The sequence below is a fragment of the Juglans regia genome, chromosome 11, assembly GCF_001411555.2.
Source record: "Juglans regia cultivar Chandler chromosome 11, Walnut 2.0, whole genome shotgun sequence".
Taxonomy (NCBI): domain Eukaryota; kingdom Viridiplantae; phylum Streptophyta; class Magnoliopsida; order Fagales; family Juglandaceae; genus Juglans; species Juglans regia.
In genome coordinates this window covers 29,558,650-29,584,943 of record NC_049911.1, presented here as the reverse complement: position 1 = coordinate 29,584,943, position 26,294 = coordinate 29,558,650, and the positions used below count along the sequence as shown (strand labels likewise).

At 34.2% G+C, this 26,294-nt stretch overlaps 3 protein-coding genes and 1 pseudogene across 3 annotated transcripts; 2 read left to right on the top strand and 2 right to left on the bottom strand.

Moving 5' to 3' along the window:
• Positions 1-455: 455 nt before the first annotated feature.
• LOC108991360 lies at positions 456-4,685 on the bottom strand (annotated as a pseudogene).
• Positions 4,686-9,927: 5,242 nt separating this feature from the next.
• Positions 9,928-12,652, top strand: LOC108991358 (mannan endo-1,4-beta-mannosidase 7-like). Its single transcript, XM_018965581.2, has 5 exons — positions 9,928-10,412; positions 10,509-10,703; positions 10,993-11,115; positions 11,707-11,900; positions 11,993-12,652. The coding sequence occupies exons 1-5, from the start codon at positions 10,089-10,091 to the stop codon at positions 12,426-12,428; spliced, it is 1,272 nt and encodes a 423-aa protein (XP_018821126.1). The 5' UTR covers positions 9,928-10,088; the 3' UTR covers positions 12,429-12,652.
• A 516-nt stretch (positions 12,653-13,168) lies between these two features.
• Positions 13,169-17,942, bottom strand: LOC108991357 (glucose-1-phosphate adenylyltransferase large subunit 1-like). The gene is made up of 14 exons (XM_018965579.2): positions 17,066-17,942; positions 16,835-16,957; positions 16,452-16,625; positions 16,174-16,266; positions 16,014-16,097; positions 15,877-15,932; positions 15,679-15,772; positions 15,384-15,569; positions 15,126-15,206; positions 14,681-14,767; positions 14,506-14,610; positions 13,898-14,004; positions 13,754-13,814; positions 13,169-13,624 (listed from the first exon to the last, which is right to left on the bottom strand). The coding sequence occupies exons 1-14, from the start codon at positions 17,297-17,299 to the stop codon at positions 13,523-13,525; spliced, it is 1,587 nt and encodes a 528-aa protein (XP_018821124.1). The 5' UTR covers positions 17,300-17,942; the 3' UTR covers positions 13,169-13,522.
• A 4,186-nt stretch (positions 17,943-22,128) lies between these two features.
• On the top strand, positions 22,129-22,955 carry LOC108991398 (50S ribosomal protein L31, chloroplastic). Its single transcript, XM_018965637.2, has 2 exons — positions 22,129-22,272; positions 22,374-22,955. Exons 1-2 carry the CDS (start codon positions 22,198-22,200, stop codon positions 22,710-22,712), a joined length of 414 nt encoding a protein of 137 aa, XP_018821182.1. The 5' UTR covers positions 22,129-22,197; the 3' UTR covers positions 22,713-22,955.
• Positions 22,956-26,294: the final 3,339 nt, after the last annotated feature.

Below are 26,294 nucleotides of genomic sequence, written 5' to 3'. Positions count from 1 at the left end.
TCGATGAAGTACTCTGCGAATCATGTACCAATAAAAGCAGAATATAAAATAGAATACAGTGCATAGTCATCAGAACGAGGGCACCAAGGTGAAAGGTGATTATGTAAGATTTAAAATAGATGAAACATTAAATTTAAAATATATTTTAATGTTTATTATGAAGTGGCACTTTTATATTGGATGGTTGCAAATAGGATCATAAAATGGACTGTTTTTAGAAGATGCTAGATCCTTCATGCCCTGCACTACTCCACGTTGAAGGGAACAATCGCAATAATTTGAGGAGGCATTACATGCCACAAATAAATTTACATTACAAACCATCAGTTCATACAACTCTCAAATTAATTCTCCCCTTGAGATCACAACGGGAGATAGCCCTGATCTCAGAAGAGATTTAAAAGACCATTATTTTGAGTACCAGAATACTTGTTACACGTACAACACTTACAACCTTAGTTTGTGCCGTCAAGAGTTTTTTCAGCCGCCGGAGGAAGCAATCCCTTGGCCGGCATGTTTGGACCACTTCCACAAACATGTCCTCCAAGCTGTACTTGAACTGAAACCCCAAATCTTTAATCTTTTTTTTGAAAGAGATAATCTCCAAGCTCTCGTCCACACCCTTGAATCTGAGCATTCAATGCCCAATTAGACTCCAACTTACAGCTTTATGGAAGACATTAAAGACACCAACGAATGCAAAAATGTCAGGACGGTGGGGACTAGGGCTTACTTTGTGGGGACATTGTACTATGGGAATTTTTCTCTGAGCAATTTTGCAACATTAAGAATGGTAGCATCGCATGCGGAGAAAATATACCTGCCCTCTGCCTTGGGGTGCTCAAATCGACAAATGTGGCCCATGCAAAGGTCATCCAAGTGAACAAATTGGCCTTGCTTTATGATCGAATAATGAGCTTCATACCTGCAGTTAAACACATTATTGTGAGTGAAGGCATACAAAGGACCGACTAGGCTTAGGTCCAGTTCCCGGATAACAGGAGCTGTACACAAACCAGGTATAGATTAAAGTCGTGTTTAAATATTGAGTTGAATTGAGTTGAGTTATTTATGAATAGTAATGAGTTGAGATGGTGAAGTAAGTTTTATGGGATTTACCTAAAATGAATTTAAATGTGTTTGAATGTTAAGATGAGCTTAGATATATCTATGAGAAGTTGAAAAAGATTGTGAGTCTCGTATATAAAGAAGTGTTGAATTGAAAAAAAAAAAGCTATAGGTCCATGTGTAAAGAGGTTTTGAGTTGAGATGAGTTTAATAATTTGAGAGTTGAGTGTTAAGTGTTTGGATGTTAGATTCATCTAGTCTGTCAACCAAATGGTAGAGCATAAAAAAAAAAACCAGAAAATCAGGAAACCGGACCGAACATGCCCGAATAGGTGGAACAGGTCCAGTTTTAAACTGGTCCAGTCTGGAATCAGTTTCCTTAATGGAAAAACCAGTCGGTATTGGTCCGGTTCCGATTCTAGACTTTTTAGGCTTGGCTCGGACCGGACCGGTTCCATATAATATATATTTTAAATTATTTTTTTAATATTATATATAATATTATTTTTATATAAGAATAATATAAATTATAATTATATGTAAGATGGAAAAACCAGTCGGTATCGGTTCGGTTCCGATTCTAGACTTTTTAGGCTCGGCTCGGACCGGACCGGTTCCATATAATATATATTTTAAATTATTTTTTTAATATTATATATAATATTATTTTTATATAGTAATAATATAAATTATAATTATATGTAAGATAATGTTATTATAATTTATAAAATAAAAATTTAATCTTAAACATGAAAATTTAATTGATCATATACTTTAAATATAAAAAATATATATATTAATAGCCAAATGCTTGTGGACTGATTGATATAACCCTCAACCTCCAAAATGGAAGTATGGAGTTCGAAACCCCCTCCCCAATCAAAATATATATATATATATATATTAATAACATTTTATCATAAGAACCACTTAAATTGAGAAAAAATACTTAAAAATAAAATTGATAAATCATAAGATTGATAAATAATAAATTAATTTAAAAATAAATTGAAATTGTAAAACTGAAATTGATAAACAGATTTTTAGGAGGGTAACCGGTGCGTAATCAGAATTTTAAAATATAAAATCGATTCATACCAATTCAGTCTTTAATTTTGTTCAAAACCGGATTAAATCGAATCAGTTACACCCTTACCAAACTGGGTGAGAAAATTCAAGAATTATGATAAACAAGGGCATGACGATTTGTATCAGTGATAGGGGATAGCGCGGTTAATGAGACTTGGTGGCATTGAGGGCATGAGAAATGGTCCAACCAGTACAGGGGGTATAACACTGGCGAAATCCAAGTTGTTCTCTTTGGCAAACTTCCATGCGGCTTGCTCAGCCTGTGTCTTTGACACAAAATACATCTGGACATTCGAAAAACTTTCAAAATGTTAAGATGCCAAGTCTAATGTTCAGTCTAAATTTTGTCTGAGCTGATATTCTCTCCTATACTATTGGGGAGGCTTTACAAAATGTTGTTAGACACTAATCTTTACATGGTATCATCTATCATGGATGTACAATATTAATTGAAATCTTCTCTAATTTCTTTATCAAGTCAGATAGTCCAATATAAATAAAAAATGAAAGATAAATGAATCATTAAATATCTGCTTAGAATAATGTTTTTTTTTAAGAAAAATAGTAAAAACACGTCACTTTTGACAATACTTTATACAATAATATTTTAAAAAATGTAAACTATCTCATAAAAATAAGGTCATTTTACAAAAATATCATTTTTTATGACATGTATTATAAAACATGTGAGGTCAGAAAACTGACCCATCCAGTCATCTTTTTGGTACTGCAAAATTCAACATCACTCCAGTAGCTTTCATCATAGACTGGCCTTTGGTGCTCTGAAACATCAAGGGCTCCAGCGGATGATGTGAAGACAAGCCTGCGAAGTTGCGAAGGTTTTTGCTTGGACCGTTGGACGCATGCTTTCATGATGCTTAAGACCCCGTTGACCGTTGGCTTTATCACTTCATTCCGCAGATCGAACAACCATCTACTTACTCAATTAAATAATAAATTAAAATAGGTATTTAATTAACCGAGTTAAAATTTTCTTTTCTTATTTATTCACGTATGATTATGCAACTCATTAGGAATGTTCTAATCGAACATTTTCCATATGTTCGTGTGAGTCCCATTATATTTAATAATGGGATCTGTATTATTTACTGAAAACATTTAATGCTGTGAAATCTGCATATTAGTCTGTGTTTACCTCTCAAAATTATAGAGAATCTTAACTATAATACTATATATAGAGGTTTACTCGTAAAGCCCCAAGGATTACTTCCATGTATATCTAAAATACTAAAGGGTTTATTAAGAGAGTAACGACATAGATACCATTTTTTAAAAACTTTTCTAGGAATATGTTTTAAAATAATGGTATTTTTGTGAAAAATTATTATTTTTATAAATTATTTTGCAAAAATGCAATTATTTTAAAATATCATTATAAAAATATCATTTTTCATAAAATACATAACACTACCACGTGAGGTAAAAATAATAATAATATAAGGATTTGCTATATACTAACTACTATTTATCTTTATATTTAAAATGGTTTTTATTTTTATTTTTTTATATAATATAAAATATAATTAATAATTAATAATTAATGAGAAGAATTATTTATAAATATCCTAAAATCATATACTAGTAAATGGGCTAAGAAAGACCAAAATATACAGGTCGCACTCACGCCTCGGGCTCGGGGTCCTTCGACTCGAAGTCCATAGGCGGGCCACGTGAAACAATCCGGTGCACCCTTCAATCGCGGCGTCAAAGGTTCCTTCGTCAGCCAGGTCAGCCTTCCAGAGTGTTAGGTGCGTCTCTGCTTTGGGCAATCCCACCATGGAGGAATGCTACAGCTCCCGCTCCAGCTGGAACATGTGTTTACATAAAAAAAATTTTTAAGTTATTTTTTATATAAATTTTTAAATTTTTTTTAATATTTTAAAAAAATAAAATAAATTAAAAATATGATTAAAAATATTTTCTTACTTAGAAAATTAAAAAAAAAATTATTAAAAAATATTTTTTTAATTACGAAGTAAAATGAAAAATTATAAAAAAATATTTTTTTATTTTACTTTATGATTAAGAAAGTATTATTTAATAATATTATGAATTTTTTTTATTTTTTAAAACTATTAAAAATTATTAAAAAAATCTATATAAAAAAATAACTAAAAGATATACATTATAAAACACACTAAAATTCTAAGAGTCCCAGCGAAAGCTTTAGCATTTTCCTTCCACCAAATGCTCGACCCTCTTCAGATTCCATGGAACCACCAGACCCGACAGTGACACCCCCACCCCACCAAAAAAGAATCATTATTATTTTTTCCAAACTGCACAATTTTTACTTAACGGCGTGAGACCAGACCGAACCTGTCGCGTTAGGTGGCTCGAACAGTGTAACCAGGCTCTAGCAGCCTCATGACCAGCTATGATCCGATGAAACCAGACGCGCCGGTCACGCAAACTGCTCCTTTTTCTTAAAAAAAAATAAAAAATATCAATCTGAACAAGTCAATAAAATGAGATGAAAAGGGCTAGAAGATACGCCAACGTGCCATAATTGTCAGGTGATCACGTGTGGGTGGTTTGAGCTGAAAAAACAGAAGCAAGGTGTTAGATAGGATCACAAGAAACCACCACTATAGAAGCATCTTATTGGTTCGATCGAAATTAAAAGAGGACTAAAATTTAAATAATTTATGTTAAAAAAATTCTACGTTATATTGAACATTTATAAAATAATTTAAATTTTAACTATAGTACTTTATTAAATATAATTAACTATAATTATTTTATCAAACATTAAAATATTAATTTCTCATTCTAATCAAATAAATTAAATTAATTAGAATATAATTAATTTAACATTTAGAATATATTTATTATTAATATTTAATAATACTTTTAATTATAATATAATTATTATTAACATTTAATTAGTATAATTATAAAATGTGATTAAATTAAATTAATTAATTATTAAAATAATAATATTTTATTATTATATAGATAGTAAATAGATAATCTAATATGGAGATTAAATTTAAATAGAATAGATAAATGTAAATTCACGTGATATTAACTAAAATTTAAATATACATTTAGTCAATCTAATGAGAATGCTCTAATATCGTACAGTTCTCGTCAAGCAAGGCGATCTCATTAGAGTTTTGCTATACAGCCTCCACCACACTCTTCACTCCACTTTTTTAAAATTTTAAAATTTATTTTTTTTAATTATTTCAAATTTTCTATTCATTATTTATATAATAAATATATAATAAAATTAAAAATAATATATAAAATGTAGAGTATAAAGAAATTGTGAAGATTTATTCTTATGTCTATCACGTCCCTAGCTATTTTACAAGGACGCTGCCGAGTCACAGATGAATTCGAAGGTGGCCACCGAGAAATGTAAATTTTTGTTATATATATATTTTATATTTTTAAATATATATTTTTAAAAAAAATTATAATAACATTTAAAAATACTTTCTATTTTTATTTTCAAAAATATTTAAAAAATAAAAAAATAAAAAATAAAAATAAAAAGTGACTAGCGGTATAAACGAACGGTGCTACTCAAGCGGCAGAGTAGCACCGCTCTTTAAAAAATTTGCAAAAGGTCTAACTATTAGTAAGGTGGGATTCATTTTGAAGTAGGGTTAAAAGTTAAAACTTCTACATCTATCTTAGCCTAGAAAAATTCTTCCTCTCCTCCGTATTATCATATCATAACACTTAAAGGAGCACTTGTAATTTGTAAGATACAAGTAATGACTCTTTTTTGTTTTAGTTTTAGTTTTTTTAAAGGATAAAGGGAGAGAGTGGAGATTGGTTTCTTAAACCAAGCTACGAAAATAATTAATTGGGGTTTTGTCAATTCAAATCGATTCATATTAATCGAACCGCTCAAGAGTTGACCCGAATTTATCCAATTATTAAAGATTGATCTGAATTCACTCCAATCCAAACCGTACTAATTCTTATCGGATCCCCATTGACTTTGACGCCAATGGCCCAATATTGGTTGGAAAATACTATTCTTATAGTTAGTTTTTACCGTTAATTTCTACGGCTGTGATTATTATTATTATTATTTTTTAGTTAATAATTAAGTAAATATTTTTTAATAATATTATAATATTTTTATTTTTTAAAAAATATTTAAATGTATTAAAAATATATATAAAAAAATATAAAAAAATACATTTCAAAAATACTAACGAGAGCTCCAGCGGGAGCTCCCAGCTGTGAGAATAGCACCGCTCATATTGGTTACGTTGGCACGAGCTCAAATATCACAGGCCGGTTAATACAGTTGGGGTGGGACTTGGGCCTACACTTGTAAATTAAGCGATACCCAATAATATACTTCAAAAAGATCGCAGTCGGCGTAACATTTGAGCCGACCCCTAACTTTTATATTTGAGCCCTAACAATCAGCAATACCCAGTGTATTTGAGTCCGCTACAAAAGAAAATATGCGAAAAATAAAGGACCCATTTATCAATTTCAAAAGAAAAATATGCACAGCTGTTTCAGATTCACGAGTTCCTCCCATAATGTCTGTCTGTTGATGCCTTCTCATTTATTCAGTACTTTTGTATCGTTTTGGAGCTCAAGGGACGTGATATGACAGTCCAAAGTAGTCTGCATCCCAAATAACAAAAAAGTCCTCTGCTGAATATCTCTGACTACAAAACATATTACAAAGACGGGCACTGCTCCCGAATTTGGGACTTATTTTGTGTTCCGAATAGATTTTTTATTTTTTTATTTTTTTTTAATTATTATAAATATTTTTAAAAAATATTTTTTTAATCATTCAGTAAAAAAAAAAAAAAAAAACATTCAGGACATACTTTGGGTCCCGAATTCGAGACCCAAAGTATTTCCCTTTAACTGTTGAGCTGCGGGCAAAAAAAAAACAAAAAAAAAACCATGTTTTTAGAAAGTGATGACGTTATAATGCCAGAACTGACACCATGTTTCCTTCTTCCTTTTCTATTTTTTGTTTTCGAAGTAACACATCATAATGACCATGTAATATGAATATTCATTATTCATCTTCCAATACGGTTGTGACATTAATATTGTTTACGATCCACGTGCAATGTTCTCGTGGCCGATGGGTGTTAATATCTAATCCACGTGACAATGTCGTCATATACATAAATTAAGTACAAACAGCTTCACGCATGATGTTTGCAAAGTTAAAATACTCTTTTTTAATATATATATATCGATGAGAAATGCCATTAATTTAGACATACTATTTTAACATCAAAACTAAAAGTTTATAGAATTGATCATTGCAACAATAAGATCAAACAATAATTATATTATGTGAAACTTGTTTTTTAACATCAAAAACTAAAATACTTTTTGTTATTTGTGACAAGAGAAATATTTTAATCACAAATAAATTTTATAAAAATAAATTCATAAATTGACGTGATTTTATGTGATACGTTAAATTATAAAATTATTTTTATTATAAAATAAATATAACGTATCATATAAAATCACATCAGCTTATAGATTTATTTTTATAAAAAAAATTTATGATTGTAGCCTCACTTCTCTTGTAAAAATATTATACTTATTCACCTATTTTGATGCTTTACCCAATCCAATGTGCTACTGTTCTAATTAGTTGAAAGCTACAATCTCTCTTAATCACGTGTATATACATATCAAGACTCATGCTGCATTGATGTCCAGCACATGGCACATAGTGTTATTAGGTAAATCCCGATATCATTTACAATAGTCCAATGGAAATTAGTTCAAATCACATCTAAATTTATATTTCAAAAGGAATAGTTAACTTACATTTGAAATCAATTATAGAAGTTAAGATAATGTCTATCATAAATGAATTTATGTTTGGAAATGTTTTAAAACAGATACGTAGTTTGACTTGTAGTTCAAAATTTTCTTATATTAATAAGTCACAACTGTAACTTCAATTTATAAAATGAAATGAAGTATACTTAAAAAAAAAATCAATTATAAACTACAACAATTTATTCGTCATTTAAAGAAAGTAAAATGTTATGGCCGTGAGTCATGTAAGAGTACTGAGGATTTCAACGTTATGTTTAATTTGGAAGACAATAGAAGAAGTACTGATGCCGACCAACTAAGTGGGTTGTGACCACAAAATGACCAATTATGTCCGGGATAGTATGTTATTTTCATTATAATTTTTTTAAAATTTTATATAAAATTAATAAATAATTTAATTTTTTTAATTTTAAAATAATAATAATATTAAAAATTAATATTTTATTTAATTTATCTAAAATTATTTCATTTAATCTAATCTCACCTCACTTCACCTTGTTATCCAAACCAGCACATTGAAACAAAAACTTTCCCGTGATTTATGCTCTCTCTCAGCTTTTATTCTTTGCTTTGGTTAGTGACCGTCTTTTACTTCTCCATTGCGCGTTTGAATCTTTGGGCTTGTCTCCATTTACGTCATTCCAAAAGTCTCGAGAGTTCTCCTTCCATCAATCCCATTCCACTCTACAACCCTTCACTCAGCATTTCAATTACTCTTGTGATCATCGTACACGATCTCCCGATGTCACATAGTCAAAAGAGGTCATTTTCCTAGTACTAATTGTCGTGTTCCACGTGTTATTTCTGTCATATTTCCTCCACAAACTGATGTAGAAGATCACTTCCTAGCAGAGTCCACAGCACGAAATTTCGCCTTGATTTGCGCCACTATTTCGAATAGCCAGCTTTGAGCTCACTTTCCGTCAAAAATATCCAAACCCATATGGCAAAGCAAACACAATAAAGTCTAAAGGAATAGGCAAGAATTGTTTTGAATTGTTGATACAATAAATACCCACTTTAATAAGGTAGTCCTTCATATAAACCATAATTTTCTTGCTTAAAGGGGGATAAACTATAAAGAATGAACTATTTCCGTCGATCTGGGCATAATCGTGGATGCTCCTTTCACCGTATAAAAATGGGTCTAACTCTAAGATATGGCACACCATACCCAAATGAAATGTAGACACATGTAAGGCCATGTTATTTGGTTGGAAAGCACGTATCTTTTTCACAGAATGTGACGTTGACGAGTGCTGGATTCATGGTTTAACCTCATTTCATCCTTATCCAAGTATTCATGTGATATTATCCTACATATTTCTTTCATTAATTCTTATATTTATCATGTTAAAAAAAATAAATTCTTATATTTCAACTCATATCATCTTATTATTATAATTTTTTTAAATTATCATATAAAATATAATAAATAATTTAATTTTTTCAAATCTCAAAATAATTTTTTTTAAATTTTTATATAAAATATAATAAATAATTTAATTTTTATTTTACTATTAATAAATTATCTCTTCAAATCACTTTGTGGACATTTTGAGTTGTTTGACCGACACTTGCTGCGTAAAAGTCCAAAAGGAAATTGCAGTAGCCCATGATCTTAGTGACAACTGACAAACCAAACGACTGTGACATGGAAGTTGGGGTGGTCGAATAGTTATTGCCCCCAACCATTTGGACAAGAACATATTTAATTTATTATATAAAAATAAATATACAAATTAACGTAATTATATATATAATTATTTTTATTATATAATAAATTTAATAAATCATATTAATTTAAAATTTTATTTTAAATAATCTTTTTATTTCTATAACAATTCTACGATGCTACCCCTATTCTTCTCGTACAGACCATCACACACCACGAGGATATATTTGGCTAATCGTTTAAACCGCATAGGGGAAAACAATGGAAGACATTATTACTGCAACAAAAAGAAAAAAAACAAAACTACAGACCTTTTTCAAGCGAATCCATCTATATATGGCACATACTTCATTTTATAATCTTTACCAGGAAATCTTTTTATTGGGTTTAGCTAAGAAGCAGAGATAGATCAGGCATTAGTGCGAAGAAGATGAAGTATTTGGGTTTGGCGCTCGTAGTTCTTATTTTGGTCCAAAACCATGGTGTTTTCCAACATGTCGGAGCAGACGATGGATTTGTGAAAACCAGAGGGGTCCAGCTTGTGTTGAATGGGAGCCCCTACTATGCAAATGGATTCAATGCGTACTGGCTGATGTACGTGGCTTCCGACACATCTCAGAGAGACAAGGTCTCTTCTGCCTTTCAAGAAGCTACGAAACATGGCCTCACAATAGCAAGAACTTGGGCTTTCAGTGATGGAGGTTATAGGCCTCTGCAATACTCTCCTGGCTCCTACAATGAACAAATGTTCCAGGTCTCAGTTTTGATTCTTCCTTCATTTTTTTCTTAATCCAAACATTTATTTGTTTATATTTTCGTTTTTAAAGCTTTCCCTGTTTTTGCTGTATAGGGGTTGGATTTTGTAATATCTGAAGCAAGAAAGAATGGGATTAAGCTAATTTTGAGTTTGGTGAATAACTACGAGAACCTTGGAGGAAAGAAACAGTACGTGGACTGGGCAAGAAGTCAGGGCCAGTCTATTACATCTGACGACGATTTCTTCACCAACTCTGTAGCGAAGGGTTACTACAAGAACCACATCAAGGTCGAGTACATCATTCCTCTCTCTCTCTCCAATGATTTAGCTGTATATATATTACAAAATTTCACATTCTTATTGAGTTTATTTTGCATTAATTAATTTTTTAATAGTCTGGAAAATGGTGAATTGCAGACCACAGAAAGTTAGAGAAATAAGAAAAACCCATTCCCCACATAGGAAAACTTAAAACTGCTTAATTCCTCGTATATTATTTGTGGTTCCTTGGCATTTTAATTGTGACGAAAGATGATATTGGATTTAACTGATAATAGTTTGTGGTATTGTGTTGTAGACTGTTCTTACAAGACGTAACAGCCTGACTGGAATTGTTTACAAAGATGACTCAACCATAATGGCATGGGAGCTTATGAATGAGCCCAGATGCACTTCCGATCCATCGGGAAAAACCATTCAGGTTAGCAAAACCCCCCTTCCCAGGACTCTTTAATTTTTGCATCTATGCTACAAAAACTCTCTCTCTCTCTCTCTGTGGGCTTCTAAAATTTTCTTTTGATCGAAAATTTCTTAAGCAATTTTTTCCCATTTATGTGCAATTTTTCAGTCCCTTATAGCACCGTAGCACTAGAATGGTTTTCCATTTTTATACCTTTTTACATGGACGAAGGCCTCAGTTGTAGCTAGGAATCATTAAAATTTTCCTGTAATACATTTAAATGATTTCATAGTCATTTAAGACGGTCACATTTTTTGTTTTCTTCAATCACTTGGTTTCCATTTTCTTCTTCAAAACCGAGAAACCTCATGTTTTTAAAGTGGAGTCGGTGGCCTGTCACTTGTGCTCGGTGGTCCTTAAGTTTACACTTGTCTGTTGGTGTCTACCCAGTACCCGCCTTCCAGTTGGACATTGAAGGAGTAGATTTTCTTTGCCTAGCTGCTTGAATGGGTGGAAAGTAAACTGAACCTATTAGGCTGGGGCCAGGCTTCGAAATTAGTTTGATTTTAATTAGGAACTATTTGGTTACACTAACGATGTTTTATCTGGCAGGCCTGGATTACAGAGATGGCATCTTACCTGAAATCCATAGATGGAAATCACTTGCTAGAAGTTGGTCTGGAAGGCTTTTATGGAGCATCAAAGGAGTCATCGAATCCTAATTTTCAAGTAGGAACAGATTTCATTTCAAATAATCAAATCCCAGGGATTGACTTTGCCACAGTTCATTCATATCCTGATCAATGGTAGGGTAAAAAAAAAAAAGGTTTCTGCTTAACACTGACAACAATTAACCAAAACCCATTTCCTGAATTGGTTCATTTTCTTTGATGAGCAGGTTATCAGGCTCGAATGAGGAAAGTCAACTCTCATTTTTGAACAGTTGGCTCAACGATCATATACATGACGCTCAGAACATCCTGCGCAAGCCAGTTCTCCTTGCTGAGTTCGGAAAATCTTTGAAGTATTCTAGTAATAATCAAAGAGACCAGCTTTTCAACACAGTTTACTCACAAATTTATTCGTCTGCTAGCGGAGGAGGTGCAGCCATAGGCGGCTTGTTCTGGCAACTTCTTGCTGAAGGAATGGACTCTTTCCGAGATGGGTATGAAGTGGTCCTCAGTGAGAACTCCTCAACAGCTAGTTTGATTGCTGAAGAGTCTCGTAAACTTATTCGAATTCGAAAGATGTATGCCAGGCTGAGAAACGTCCAGAAGTGGAAGAAAGCGAGAGAGACTAGAAGCGGCGGCAAGGACTATAATAGTGGAAAATGAGAAAACGAGTAACGAGACTCCCCCAAGCCCCAACTATGTTAGAATCTATATTAGAGCAAACTGTTAAAGATGAGCGGCCCGATATATTCATATTTTTACATGTGTTCTGGAATATATGACTTTATATAGGTGAAGAATATACAACACTGATTTTAATATTTTATAGCATAAATTTGTACTCCATCTCAACAAAGAAATCTGAAATGGATTCGTTGGAACTGGAAGTGATATATATATATATATATATATGTAGAAATTTCTGTTTTTCGAAATGGTATGGGGTATGCATTCTTCTATTATTTAAAAGAGAAATGTTTTGTTTACACTAAAATCTTACACAAGAAAGTTTATACAATGATTATTTAATGTGTTTCATCATATTGCAAAACTCTTTTTAGTTTGAAGTATAACATAATTATATTAAGACATGTCAGCAGGTAAATTTCCTTGTGTAAGATTTTATTGTAGACCTCTAACACTTTTAAAAAAAATATATAAATACATGAATAATAGCTTAAGAGATGATTTTCGTTCGTTCATGCACTATAAGAGATTCTTCCTTATCACGGTTAGAATAGTCCAGCATTGCTTAGATAAAATTGTATGGTTGCTTTAGGCTCTATAAGCTAAGAGACTCCTTGTAGAGTTCTATGTGTTGTAACACTTTACATGGTGTCAGAGCTAAGTATTTTAGCCCTGATACCATGGAAAGAATTCCAAGGTATGTTGAGTCATGTAAATAAAAAAAAAAAAACAAGGTTTATATAGCCCAAAGCAAATATACAAATCTCATTCTCTACACTAATATTTGTTAGCTTTAACAGTCTTGTGGAGTCGTGGACTTCTAGTAGAAATGAATAAACCGAGCAGAAGTTCTTTTATTCAGGAAGTAGGAGCCCTTCTTCGTCGTTTACATACATACATACATACATACATATATATATATATATATATATATATATATTATAGGTATAAAAATAGGCGCATTCCTGCTAGTGGTTATTGCTGCTACAATTTAAACTTGCTAACGGCCTGCTCTTGCACTTGCAACACGGGCTCAATCTGACGAAGGAAGCTCTTGTATGTGCAAAGATTTATATGACCTTTCCGTCCCTAATTGTTGCATTCTTCAATATGACGGTGATCCCTGACCGGATGTAAAACCCTTCATTTGGTCTATCCGCTTCTTGGACACCCTGAGAAGTTTATGGAATCTATTTCAGTGGGGTGTCAATGGAAAGTTCAAACACCATTCGCAGAATATTTGGATAGCTTGCAGTTTTAAAGCAGTCTAGAATTTGCAGAGCACAGAAAGTTACACTTACATCACCATTTGTGATGACCACATTTCTTCCTATCTTGGCGTTCTTATCAATTATGCAATTCCTTCAAAAAGTTGACAACAGAAATTAGCTAATAGATCTCGCCGAATGAGAGAGAGAGAGAGGCCCAGCCCCATGGGATCTCACCTGATTTTGGTGTTCTGTCCAACACCAATTGGAACCTTTCCCTCGGCTAGCAGAGATGCAATTTCAGATTCAGTTTGGTAGTAGTCTGCACCCATCATCATAGTATCCTGGAAAGTGGATACCAGTCCCATAACCAAATATAATCAGTGTTGACTCATAAAATGAAGAGAAAAACAGTCAAGCTCAGATCACACCATTTCCCCCAATCAAATATTAATTTTAACAGATTCAAACATGATTGCGCATACATGAGCAATTTAATCTTATTGAAGCAACTCTGGATAAGAATAACTTAAAACTGGCAGTTGAGTTCATAAAACTCAATCACTGGCAGGGATGATTAGTATTTCTATCTTTCAGAGTTTTGACATGCTTACATGGAAATTTGTACAGAGTTGTTCCTACTTGTTTATTTTTTAGTCAGCAATATGCAATCTCTGGGTGTCACCTCTTTGTTGCGGCACATATCACGTTTCAAAATTCATCCGCGATGCACGAGGGCACAATCAGTGCCCAAATGTTTCCAAGTGAATTGTAGAGCAGACAGCATGGTCTATGACTTTAAATAGTCTTGTAAAAATACATGAGCATAAAATATGTCACCTCACCTTAAGTTCTACACCATAATCTAAACGTGAGCGCACACCCACAATAGAGTGCTGAACGCTGCATTCCCGCAAGAAGCAACCATGAGAAATAATTGCATCAAGAATCTGCAAGAACCAGTTGAGGTGTGAGACAGAAGAAGCAAGCAAATCTCACATACCGAGCTTACGGTCATACCCTGCTTTTTTCAACTTTAGTTGGTGGCAAGAATCTTGGAGATGTGTAGAAAGGGGTCTTGGGGTCATAGAATTCAAACTTCGGAGGCTGAAAGGAGGAACCATATGATTAGTTCAGAGTGTTTTCTCATTTGTGAAGAAGAAGGCAACAATTTCCAACTCAAAAGTTTAACCGAAGTTTATGCAAAATGTCTTTTTGCTTTCCCAGAAGATGCACAATTTCCAGTTAATAATTAAATGCGTGATGCTTTTCCCCTACTCTTTTATATTCTTGTATTTATAATGATTTGTCTCTAAAGTTTTTCCCCACCTTTTTACAGGGAACTTTCTAGATGACTCAAAGAGTCAAAGCTGCCAGACTATTTGATCATAAAATTTAGTTTCTTTAAAATTGTTTATGAAAAATATTGATTATAAGATGTTATTTGGGTAACAGTGGCACCAACCTGTTTGGTCAGGGCCAAGTTGGCATCAAAAAAAGAACTTATAGTTCCGATGTCCTCCCAGTAATCATTGAATAGATATGCCTGAAAATGAATATGAAGCAAGAAACTGAGGCATTCAATTACCATACTTAAATTTTGCTTCCATGGTTCAATAATATTAGTATTGGAATATTTATAACAATAAATTACAATATATATATATATACATATATATATATATATATATATATATATAGAACTTCATCTATTCAATCTTACTTGAACATTGTGCTCCCTCACAGCTGATGGAATAATTTCAGACCCAAAATCGTTACATGAAGGATATCCCCATCTCAACAGCTTTAGTAGGACATCAGTTCTAAATACATAGACACCCATTGATGCAATGTACGGGTATTTTCTGGCATCTTGTTCAGAAAGCCCTAGCAAAGTGGTGTCAACTTGCTGCAGTGCATGTGGTTGAGATAAAATAACCAATATTAGAGAGGACAGAAGGATGTACACAGAACGCTGAAACATGGTCAATACAACAAGAGTGAAATCAATTTCTTACCATTGCTTTCAGGTCCAGACCCTTGGGTTTCTCGGAGAATTGAGTAATACGTCCTGAGTTACCGATTTTGATCAGTCCATAATCTGATGCACGGCTGCAGTACAATACAAAAGTTATAAGATGTCTGTTGAGACACCAGGAATTGAATTAACGTACTTTATATGTGCCAAACTGTGACAGAAGTTTCACCAGACATACCTCTCATCCATGGGCACACATGAAACTGTAATATCAGCGTTTGTGTCAACATGCCTCTGCAGGTAGCAGGATTTTCCAGCTAAGTAACCAAGTACTAGATGAAATCTTCCACCAGTAAGTAGTTAAAAAATAATTACCTGCACAAAATCCATATAGTCCATCCTATAGAGGTGATCACCAGACAGTATCAATATATGCTCAACACTCTTGTTCTTGGCATCCTGCATGAATGAAAAAACCAAATATGTATTATGAGGATATAATCTTCGGAATTGATTTAAAATCATAATTACGCACCTCAAAGACCCATATAAATTGCCTCACGGCATCTGCTGTTCCTTGGAACCATCTCTTCCCTGCTTCTCCTGGTGTTTGAGTGGCAGCCAAAACCTGTTTGTCCATCATGTTAGGCTTTAAATCATCAAAGAACTTCCACTAAAATCATCCTAATTCCCGAGAAAATTGAGAAAGATTCGAATTTCTAAATGACTATAACAAAGTTACAATTCATCAAGTACTATGCATTTCCTAGAACATGAAAACTCGGAAGTATTCTATCTGCCTTTATATCTTACCTCCACAAAACCATCTCCAAAATTAACACCATTCCCGAGATTATATGTGCGAGCAAGGTGACGGTTGAGGGAAAACGAGTTAAATTGTGTTAAGATGAATATCTTCTTTATGCCACTGTTGATGCAATTACTCATTGGGATGTCGATCAGCCTGTAATACCCCCCAATCGGAACCTGCAGATCATATCAGATAATAAAATCCCACTTCCACCCGCAGATCATATTCAACTTCATCCATTTTGTATTCCCTATTACTGGGTCTGCGTGCAATCCATTTTATATTGCACAAACAAGAAAAATAAAATAAAGAAAGAAACTTCTAAGTAATCAGTTGGCAAAATGGGTAAATTTGAGATCACAAAGCCCGAGTAGTGATATCGTACCGCGGGCTTGGCTCTTCTGCTGGTAAGAGGAAATAAGCGAGTTCCAGCACCTCCACCTAGTATGATAGAAGCTACATTTTTCGGGTCTACTCTTGGAGTCTCAAAAATGGGGGCCTGAAATGTCTAAGATCAAAATTTTAATGCAACCGTGAGAGTCTACCGCCACCTCCAATTAATAAAAAGAATTTAGCTCAAATCTGATTTGACTGACGTTGCTCGGAAGTCACTTACCACAACCTCCTTGTTGATATCTGATGTGAGAACAGAGAAGGGAACACCGGGCTTAACTTTAGTAACCCTCCTACCTTCACTTTCCGAGCTCTTCAAGAATTGTGCACTCAAATCCCTGCGTTTTAGGCTCACCCCTATACTCTCACCCCAAAACCCCGTTCCCATATTCCTAACTCCTCTGCACACTTTGACTGGATGAACGTTGGCCTTCAGTGTCGCAAAACAAGAATCCATGGCTTACCCACCACGAAATCAAATTCCAAGATGACTATTTTTCAGAGATTTTTATTCAAAGCAACAGCAAAGAATGCAAAATCCAGGAAATCTGAGGAAAATTGAAATACTACAAGTGCTATCCAAGGAAAAAAGTAACACGACTTTCACAGAGGTCCCAAACTTTCAAAATCACAAAACACGTCAAAAGTAACGAACCCCAAAAGCAACATCCGGATCAGAAAAACAGCCTGAAACGAAGAATCAGAAGCACCCAGAAGCCTAAAAGAAAAGATCGAAACTTTGATAGAGGTAGCTCTGTCCACTTTTAAAAGTGGACGGTGAGGAAATGTGATCAAAGTGAGAGCTTATGGTCAGCCCAGAAGGCTATAGGTGTTTGAGAGAGTGACAATGCCGATGATGATGGCGAAGGTAGTGAGAAATTAGAATAGTATTATTGGCTTGTGAGCCATCACGAGAAAACCCCGCAAAGTTGCTATGATACTTGGGTTTTACTATTCCACTATGCACTTTGTGGGGTTCTCTCCCTGTCACACATTGATTCCACACCCTACGGTTGCTATGGAGCGGACTTCTCTGGCATCTGAACGAACGAGTCCTTCTGAAAAGTGAGACTCCTTCCTCTCAACTTCAACTGACTCCTCGTTTTTTCGGCCACCAAGATTTTTTCTTTATATTAAAGTAGACTAATGGTATGCCATGTGCATTGGTTAAATGCACGTAACACTACGTTTTCCTTTAAAACTGGAGTCATCTATAAAGTTAAGAGTAGTTTTGACTGGAAAATATTAGCGTGGAGATCATTTTAGGTGAATTTCGGGCCCCGTGCAATATGAAGCAAGATTTGGTTTAGAAAATCGAGCTGTGAAAGCTTAATCCATGGACCATTGATGGCGATCACAATAACGTCAGGATTGGAAGGATTAAGATGAGATGGAGGTTAAGATTTAAATAAAATATTATTAAAATGTATATTAAAATATAATTTTTATTTGTAAATTTAAAAAATTAAATTATTTATTTTATTTTATGTGATAATTTAAAAATATTATAATAATTAGAAGATATAAGTTGAGAAGTTTTAAAAAAACAAAATAAAGCTAAGTTCTCTTGTAATAATTCTTTTTTATAATAAAGGATCACATTCCATTTATAAAAAAGGACATACAACTTTGACTTTAAAAAGTCAGTTACAAACGTTAATAGCACCTCAGCACACTTTCGTGGCTGACATGGTCTAGCCCAGACGACAGAACTCTAAAGACCGAAGTCTAAGAGATTCGTCGTACACATCTCTGTCCCCGACAGAGTAAACAAATCCCATACCCCGACTACGCGAGGTAGGGTACACCAATCCCATACACCGCCAAAGCGGAGATGGGGATATACCACCAGTTCGGACCAAGGTCCGCGGGGACTAAATTTTTTATTTTTGATTTTTTTTATAAAACAGAACACAAGAAAATACATTGGAACACAACTAAAACCAACAGCAGAAAAAAAGCTCCGAACGGCTGCAGAAAAAAAGTTCTGGGCTCACAGACCCCAGCGGCGCCGCGCGTCGCGACGGTAGAGGGCCTCTCGGCGTCGCGAGAAGGCCACTCGCCGAACGCCTACGAGTTTTTTGGCCGCGCGTGCGAGCAACTCGCCACTCCGGATGGCATCGCCTTCTGTAGACTTGAAGATCGGCGACTGGGCAACACCATGGGGAGGCGCGTGCTGATCTATTGTTGCCGGAAAGACCAGATCCGGTGTTCCCCCTTATTTAGCTTACAAAACAAAAAAATACAAAAACGAAACAGCTGTGTGCACAGAGCGGACGGAGGAGGGAGAGGTGGGGAGAGGGGGAAGGAGCCGAAGCTCCCACCCCCTCGAGAGAGACGGATTCGAGGCGCTGAGGGAGGCAGGCGGGTTCGGGAGAGACGAGAGGTGAAGGAAGCCCCTTCGCAATGATCGAGTTAGATCTTCCTTGTCTCCCAGCTTCTCTTGTAATAATTCAGAGAGACATAAATATATTTTACAAATATATTTATTTTACTCAAAGTTTAATATTATCTAAAATATTTATATATGTAGATAAAAATAAACTTATAAAACTTGTTATACATATTTTATCCCTCTTATATTCCAAACATAAAATTGATAAAAAAAACAAACAAACAAACAAAAACAAAATCAAGAGAATTTCAACGCGAGATTTGGATTCAAGTCATGTAAATTATTCACCTTACTTTTTCTTTTTTTTTTAATTATTCACCTTACTTATATCTAATATAATATGATATCTAGAGTGCTTCTAGAAGCTCAATTAAGTGGGTCATCTGGGTTGGCTTTGTATTTATTTATAGAGCGGTTGTGACGGTGGTAACTATATTTTTATAATCTAGTCAGCAATTTCTTCCAATCAAACCTTCCTCGTAGTAAATTATTATAACAAGTATTTCATCCCATATCATATCATCATTATAATTTTATTAAATTTTTATATAAAATATAATAAATAATTTAACTTTTTAAATATTAAAATAATAATATCTTATTCAATTTTTAACTTTTATCTCAATTCATCTCATCTCAATTCACTATCCAAACAGCATCTAAAAATATGAGCGGAAGAACTCCATAAATTTCAACAGTTTCACCGTCATCTGATTTAAGGAAGTCGAGATAATTGTCATGTTTCTCCCCCCCCGCAAATTATGTTGTCTCACTTAATCATTCTTTTATTAAATATTTTTAAATTTATTAAGTCTCATCTAATCAAAGGGTAATAAAAACTCATGTTTTATTAGATAAAGATGAATTACAGTGACAAACAAAATTTATAAATTTTTTTTATAAAAAAAAATAATTATACTATGTAACTTACCATATTAAATCATGTTTAACTTTTACAAAATTTGTATATGTACGAAAGCATTTCCGTTTAGATGCACACGAATGGCGACAAAGCCATTCCAAGCCAACAAATCAAAAAGCCGTATCACATGAACTGAAACAGCAAGAGTTTACGAAATAGCAGAGATTTCAAGTCACTCTGCAAAACAGAAACAAGAAAGCTCCCTTTCGAAAGGAGAGTGGGGACACAAAACAAAGTGCAGTGAATATCAACCACAAGTATGAAATAAAACGGTTATTTTTGTTAAAATTAAAAAGTTGAATAAAGTATCGTTATAATATTTTTTTTAATATTATTTTTATTTTAAAATTTAAAAAAGTTAAATTATTTATTTTATTTTATATTACAAGTTGAAAAAGTTATAATAATTATATGAGATGAAATGAGATAATATGTTTTTTGAAAACAAACGAGACTAATGTTCGAGTCGTAAGTGACATCCGGTGAAACATTATTTCACAAGGGTCTACTACCGATACATTTTATCGGTTCCGATAGCTGGACCTATAATTTTTTTTTATATATTTTTTAAACATGTTTAAATATATTTTTTTTAATAAAAAAAAGTCAATTAAATAATAAACACTTCCTTAACATTAAGGAAGTGGAGCTCATGGAACTTGGAGTCACTGGAACCACATAGAAGACAAATGGGATTGAGGTTATCGGTGTAGTGTTTATGTTATACATGTTTTAGTGCATCCAAAATGTGTGTGCAGACACACTTTTTTTCTTTTGTTTTTTCTATGGAAATAGTCTCATTTCATTAATGAATCGAAGTTATAACTATAATTTATCAATACATGAAAAAATTCAGACTATAAGCCAAACTACACATAAATTTTGGAACTTCCCCACAAACAAATTCTTTTATGATAGACATTGTCTTAATTTCTCAATAAACTATCTCTTAACAAAAAAAGCGTTATGTAAATAGAACTTGCAAGCCTCTCTATCCTCATAGGAAGGAAAAGTACGAGATACTGTTATGGACACTAAATCCAATAGTTTATTTCTATTTTATTAAACACTAAAATAACAAAAAAATAAATAAATAAATAAAATACATTAACAACTAACAACTAAACCACAAAACCACAAGCCTCGGTGCGACCAGGGTGTCACGCTCACCGCAAGCATTGACATCTCGAGCCCTGACTGCACGAGCACCCAGCTCACGCACGGACACAACAACCTCCACTACGCAGGTAGCACCTATGCGCGAGCACTGGTAGTATGATATCACCGGCCGTGACGTCGCCCCCCACTCTCGAATAGCTTTTGCCTCAGATTGCGTCCGATCTAAGGCTTAACACCTCACTCGGGTCAGCAAAAGAACAGAAGAACAGAAAAACAAACAGCAACAAAATATTGGAATAGAACAACAAAAAAACAAAACGAATGAATAGTGCACAATGCGTCGGCATTGGTGCATGTAGGATACTGATCACTCAGGAAGAAAAACCAACGGTCAATTTTGAAAGCTCCGGAGTCAGGGAGTTTAGAGAAGCCAAGTGTGATGGACACGCATTGACGAGATTTGGAGCTTTGTCCCGCGCGTGCGGGCTACGCTCCACTCCAACGAATGTCATATTTGATGGTCTTAAAGATCGACGATTGGGCATTACTTTTTTTTTTTTTGGTTAGTAATGAGAGGTAGATGGGAATCATTAAAGTTAGGTGATCTTCAAAAAGGTTGATAGGTTCATGAGAGTAAACGTAAGGCCCAGAATAGCCCGTAAAAGTTGAAGTTGTAAGCAGACCCAAAAGCATTAATGTAGGACCAAAGTATGGGCTTTTATTGCTTTTGAATCCTGAACCCATTTGTCCCAAAACCCTGAGGCCTGAGCCCCCATCTTTTACCAATATATTTATAATACTAATAAAAAAAAAGACAAAAAATGAAAGGGCTGTAAAGTAATTTTTGATCCTCAGGCACAAAATCTCATCCGCACTCGCAGACGTTCTTCTTCACCCATTCCCCCCCACACACACAGAAATGGCGGTGAGCCTAACCAACACATTCCTTCGAGGAAAACCCTGCCCTTCTCCCCATCCCCCTGTCATCAACAAGGTAGAATCTCTTCTAAAACCCACTTTACCTAACCCCCAATTATAAAAACATTTAAGCAACACTTGTTTGTTTTTTTAATTGTCGAATTACTTCTTTTTCAGGTGAGAGCAGCAGGGACTTACCGGCCTGTGGTGACGTGCAGGAAGAAGGACATACACCCGGAGTTCCATGAGGATGCCAAGGTGTACTGTAACGGCGTACTGGTAATGACCACCGGCGGGACCCAGAAGGAGTACACCGTTGACGTGTGGTCGGGCAACCACCCTTTCTATCTCGGCAACCGTTCGGGTCTCCTCGTTGACGCCGACCAGGTCGAGAAGTTCCGCAAGAAGTATGCCGGGCTATCGGAGATCATGGATATCCCCGTTCTCAAAGGGGAGATTGTGCTCCCCTCTAAGGGCAAACCCATTTCGATCAAAGGAGGGAAGAAGAAGAAGTAGATGAAGAACTCGCAGTGCTTTGGCTTCTCGTGGTAACGAGGAAAGTATCAAAAGAAACTATAGATTTATTAAGCGTTTCCTGGCATGTGAATTGTTGGTGCATATCTTGTTAGTTGTTACGAATGAATGCATATTTTTATATGTTCCTGGAAATACTTGAAGAGTGAAATGCTCATCATCTGTTTGTGCAAATGCTTGGTTTTACCCACAACGCTGAGCTATGCCTGGATTCTGAAGCTTGAAGTCCAATATGTTCTTCATAGTTGATAAAAATTAAAAAAAACAAAAATTGAATTAACAGAACCTTGAGTGTGTATGAGAAGATCCATGAATTGCCTTTTTTAGGGTTTCTGCTGTAGCAGTCACAGTTGCCGGATCAGAAATTGACCTCCTTTTGTTATTCCTTCATTAGATTTTCTTTTCTTTTCACCATCCACAACTCTTCTGCATCCCAGTGTACATGCATTGTAAAATCATATTAAGAATGTAATTATGAATTATCATAAACGCACACAAAAGGATGCATTGATATGCTAGAATTCAGGTTTTAGGAGAGTAGTTGCTTGACTTACTTCCGAATGATTAAATTTCTTGGTGCTTTAATTAGTTATTACTACGAATTGAAACCCCAAAAATTACTTATCTAACAAAAACAACAGAGAAAAGAATAACTCTACTCCCAAAACAACTATTATAAACACACAGCACACAGACAAGCAAGCATTGATATGCAACATTTTCGGTTTTAGGGGAATGTTGCTTCTGAAAGATAAATTTCTTGATTCCTCAATTGAGGACTACTACATCCACAAAAGAATTACACAAAAAACAATTCTACAAACTGATGTAGTTTCATCTGATCCGTTAGATCTATTTTATAATAAAAGTAAGTATATAATCTGTGAATCATATCAAGCCATGTCAATTTGTGGGATTGTTTTTGTGTAATCACTTTTTTGTTTTTTATGGCCTTCACCATTTTATCCTTATTCATCTTTACTTTTGGAAGATATATTTATAAGAAATGGTCAATTAACAGATGACTACAATTTACGCATGCAGTAAAAGTAGCAGCACTAGTATTATCTTATTGTTGACAAACAACAAAGCAATCAGTTGCACATTAAGATTAGTTTGCATAAAAAATTACTTTTATTTTGTGTTTATACGGTTAAGAAGTATAACTCGAATGGGAAAGAAAGAGAGAGGATTGCATACGATAGATAGTTGTCAGGAAGCTACTTAGCCAGATTTGTTTCTGTTCTTTGGGAGGATGAAAGAATTAAGGGTACTCCTGTAGTTCTCGATTGTTATTTATTGCATGTTGCCTCAAAATATCCTTCCTTTTTCCTTTATAATTTGGGGATACATCATTACATCTGAGCAAATCTAGCTAGAAACGCACATTATTTTAAACTTCATAGAAATCGGCCTTCACCCAATTTGTAAATAAAGGAGATGAACATGAATAGATACTGCAGATTTGAATACATAGTGCAATCCTAATCCGCAGTATTTATATATTTGTTATGCAACCTGGGCCAGTGGCCACTGGCACAGCCCATTAGTCAATCTCTATAACATCAGTCGTTTCAACGTGAAGTCCTCTAGACTTTTGGATCGTTTTATAATTTTGGGCCTTGGGCCTTACGTCCCTAAACAGTTGTTGCCCAGGCTGTTTGTACTTTGTGATTTAAAATACAACTGTACTTGTGGGGTACTATTATTCAAAGGATCGCCGAATCATATTATTTCCTTCCATGTGGTGCGGACGTACGGAATCTCAAGTGAAAGCGACATTTGTACACTGATTACAAATTTCATAATCTTAATGTCTGCTAAGCTCGAGCATTAATTTGATCATCACATGGAACGATTAAATATGTTTTAACCCCTATCATCAAGCGAAAATTACTGTTTCTTTTCTTTTTTGAGAGAGAAAAACTGCTACCGGTATCGATAATTTTTAAACATAATTTTTTTTTAAAAAAAAATATCAATTTACTAATAAATACTTTCTTAATCATTAATTTTTAAAAAAAAAAAAAAACAAGTATCGCCACCGGTGCAATTTGGAGTCCAATTCATCGGTCCCCACATTTTGCAATCAAAATATAACCTGTTTATAAATGCGTACATCAACTTTTTAAAGGACATGAAATGTTGCTCTTTTTGACTTTTTCTCCCCCCACAGCCAAATTTCATGTGACAGCTAGAGTTTAATAAGGCAATGAGGATTGAGGAGCAGTTAATGAAATCAGTAAGCCTTTTTCTTTTCATATTATTATACCTCATGACACACGCATTCAGCTCACGAGTCACGACATTATATTATATTATATATATATATATATCAAAACTCGAGCAAATTAGCGCTGCGTGGATGCCACTTGGCCAGAGCCGTTGGGTTTTGTACATCATGTTACTCAAAAGTTTGGTGGTCCTAATTCATTGATTTTACTTATGCAATTCTAGTTTCTTAACACCTATGAAATTAATGGGCCATATATATCTTCCATTAACTCAATCATCTCTCCCTCAAAGTTGGCTTTTACGATAATGATGTTCCTTTTATTTGGTGGGATTCGGATATTCTTACTTCTTTGCATATATATATAAAATATATAAATATATATATATATTACATATACATATATATATTAGTAATTATATATACAATTGTAAAGTGAGTAAACGTCGCGTAATCGTTTTGAAAAATAGTAGAATTCACTGTTAAAAAATTAATTTATTTAATGTAGATTTTATGTTTTATTAATTTTTTTTAAAGTGATTACACGATGGTTGCACAATTCACAATTATAAATATTTTTTTTATATATATTCACTGTTCACTTTACAGGAAAATTTTACATGCAATAATAAATTATAGTTCAACTAGGCCTGAATTCAGAGTATTTAGCAAACCCTCTACGCTCCGTTTCAATTCAAGCCAGTAAAAATAAAAATAAAAAATGCAGAAATAAAAAGTTATAGTCTGGGGCAATCCACGTAGCGCCGTAACATATTTCTGAGTCCTTGCGTGCAGTACTGCCAGTGGTCTTCTCAGCAAAAGATGTTTTTGTCCCAACATCCCCAGCTAACATCGTCATGCATGCTAACAGGCGGCCGGAAAGGTCATACAGAAATCCTATGCTTCTGGAACTTCAAATATTACCACCCATGCATTGACGCGTGGCAAATTTCATTTTTTGGAATCGGGAATACAAGTGACACCGTGCTATTGTTGGAAAGAATGATCTCTCGCGTCAAATCACACAGAGCATGTGGAACAAGGCAACCAAAACGTAGACGTGGCGCTTAATCTACAAAAGGCTGCAGGCTGCATTATTGTTTCGGGGGTGGTTTTAACTTTACAAGTGCGTAGTGTTGGTTTACTTCTTAGAGAGGAAGCAAGAGGAGTATTTCATTTTTTATTTTTTATTTTTAAAAAAAGGAAAAAAATAGGAGGCCGAAGAAGATGAAGAAGGGGGCGCAAAGTGTCACCCACTCCACCAAGCCACCGAGTTAGAATGTGAAAAAAGGAGTTGAATCTTATCTATATATATTAATGAGATACACATG

Bases quoted from the DNA above. Each gene is read 5' to 3' on its own strand.
- LOC108991358 (XM_018965581.2), top strand. From the start codon at position 10,089: ATGAAGTATTTGGGTTTGGCGCTCGTAGTTCTTATTTTGGTCCAAAAC. The intron at 10,704-10,992 runs GTCGAGTACATC...ATTGTGTTGTAG, and splicing joins ACTACAAGAACCACATCAAG to ACTGTTCTTACAAGACGTAA. The intron at 11,116-11,706 runs GTTAGCAAAACC...TTTATCTGGCAG, and splicing joins CATCGGGAAAAACCATTCAG to GCCTGGATTACAGAGATGGC.
- LOC108991357 (XM_018965579.2), bottom strand. From the start codon at position 17,299: ATGGATTCTTGTTTTGCGACACTGAAGGCCAACGTTCATCCAGTCAAA. The intron at 16,958-17,065 runs GTAAGTGACTTC...TTTTGATCTTAG, and splicing joins ATATCAACAAGGAGGTTGTG to ACATTTCAGGCCCCCATTTT. The intron at 14,768-15,125 runs GTTGGTGCCACT...TCCTCCTTTCAG, and splicing joins ACTTGGCCCTGACCAAACAG to CCTCCGAAGTTTGAATTCTA.
- LOC108991398 (XM_018965637.2), top strand. From the start codon at position 22,198: ATGGCGGTGAGCCTAACCAACACATTCCTTCGAGGAAAACCCTGCCCT. The intron at 22,273-22,373 runs GTAGAATCTCTT...CTTCTTTTTCAG, and splicing joins ATCCCCCTGTCATCAACAAG to GTGAGAGCAGCAGGGACTTA.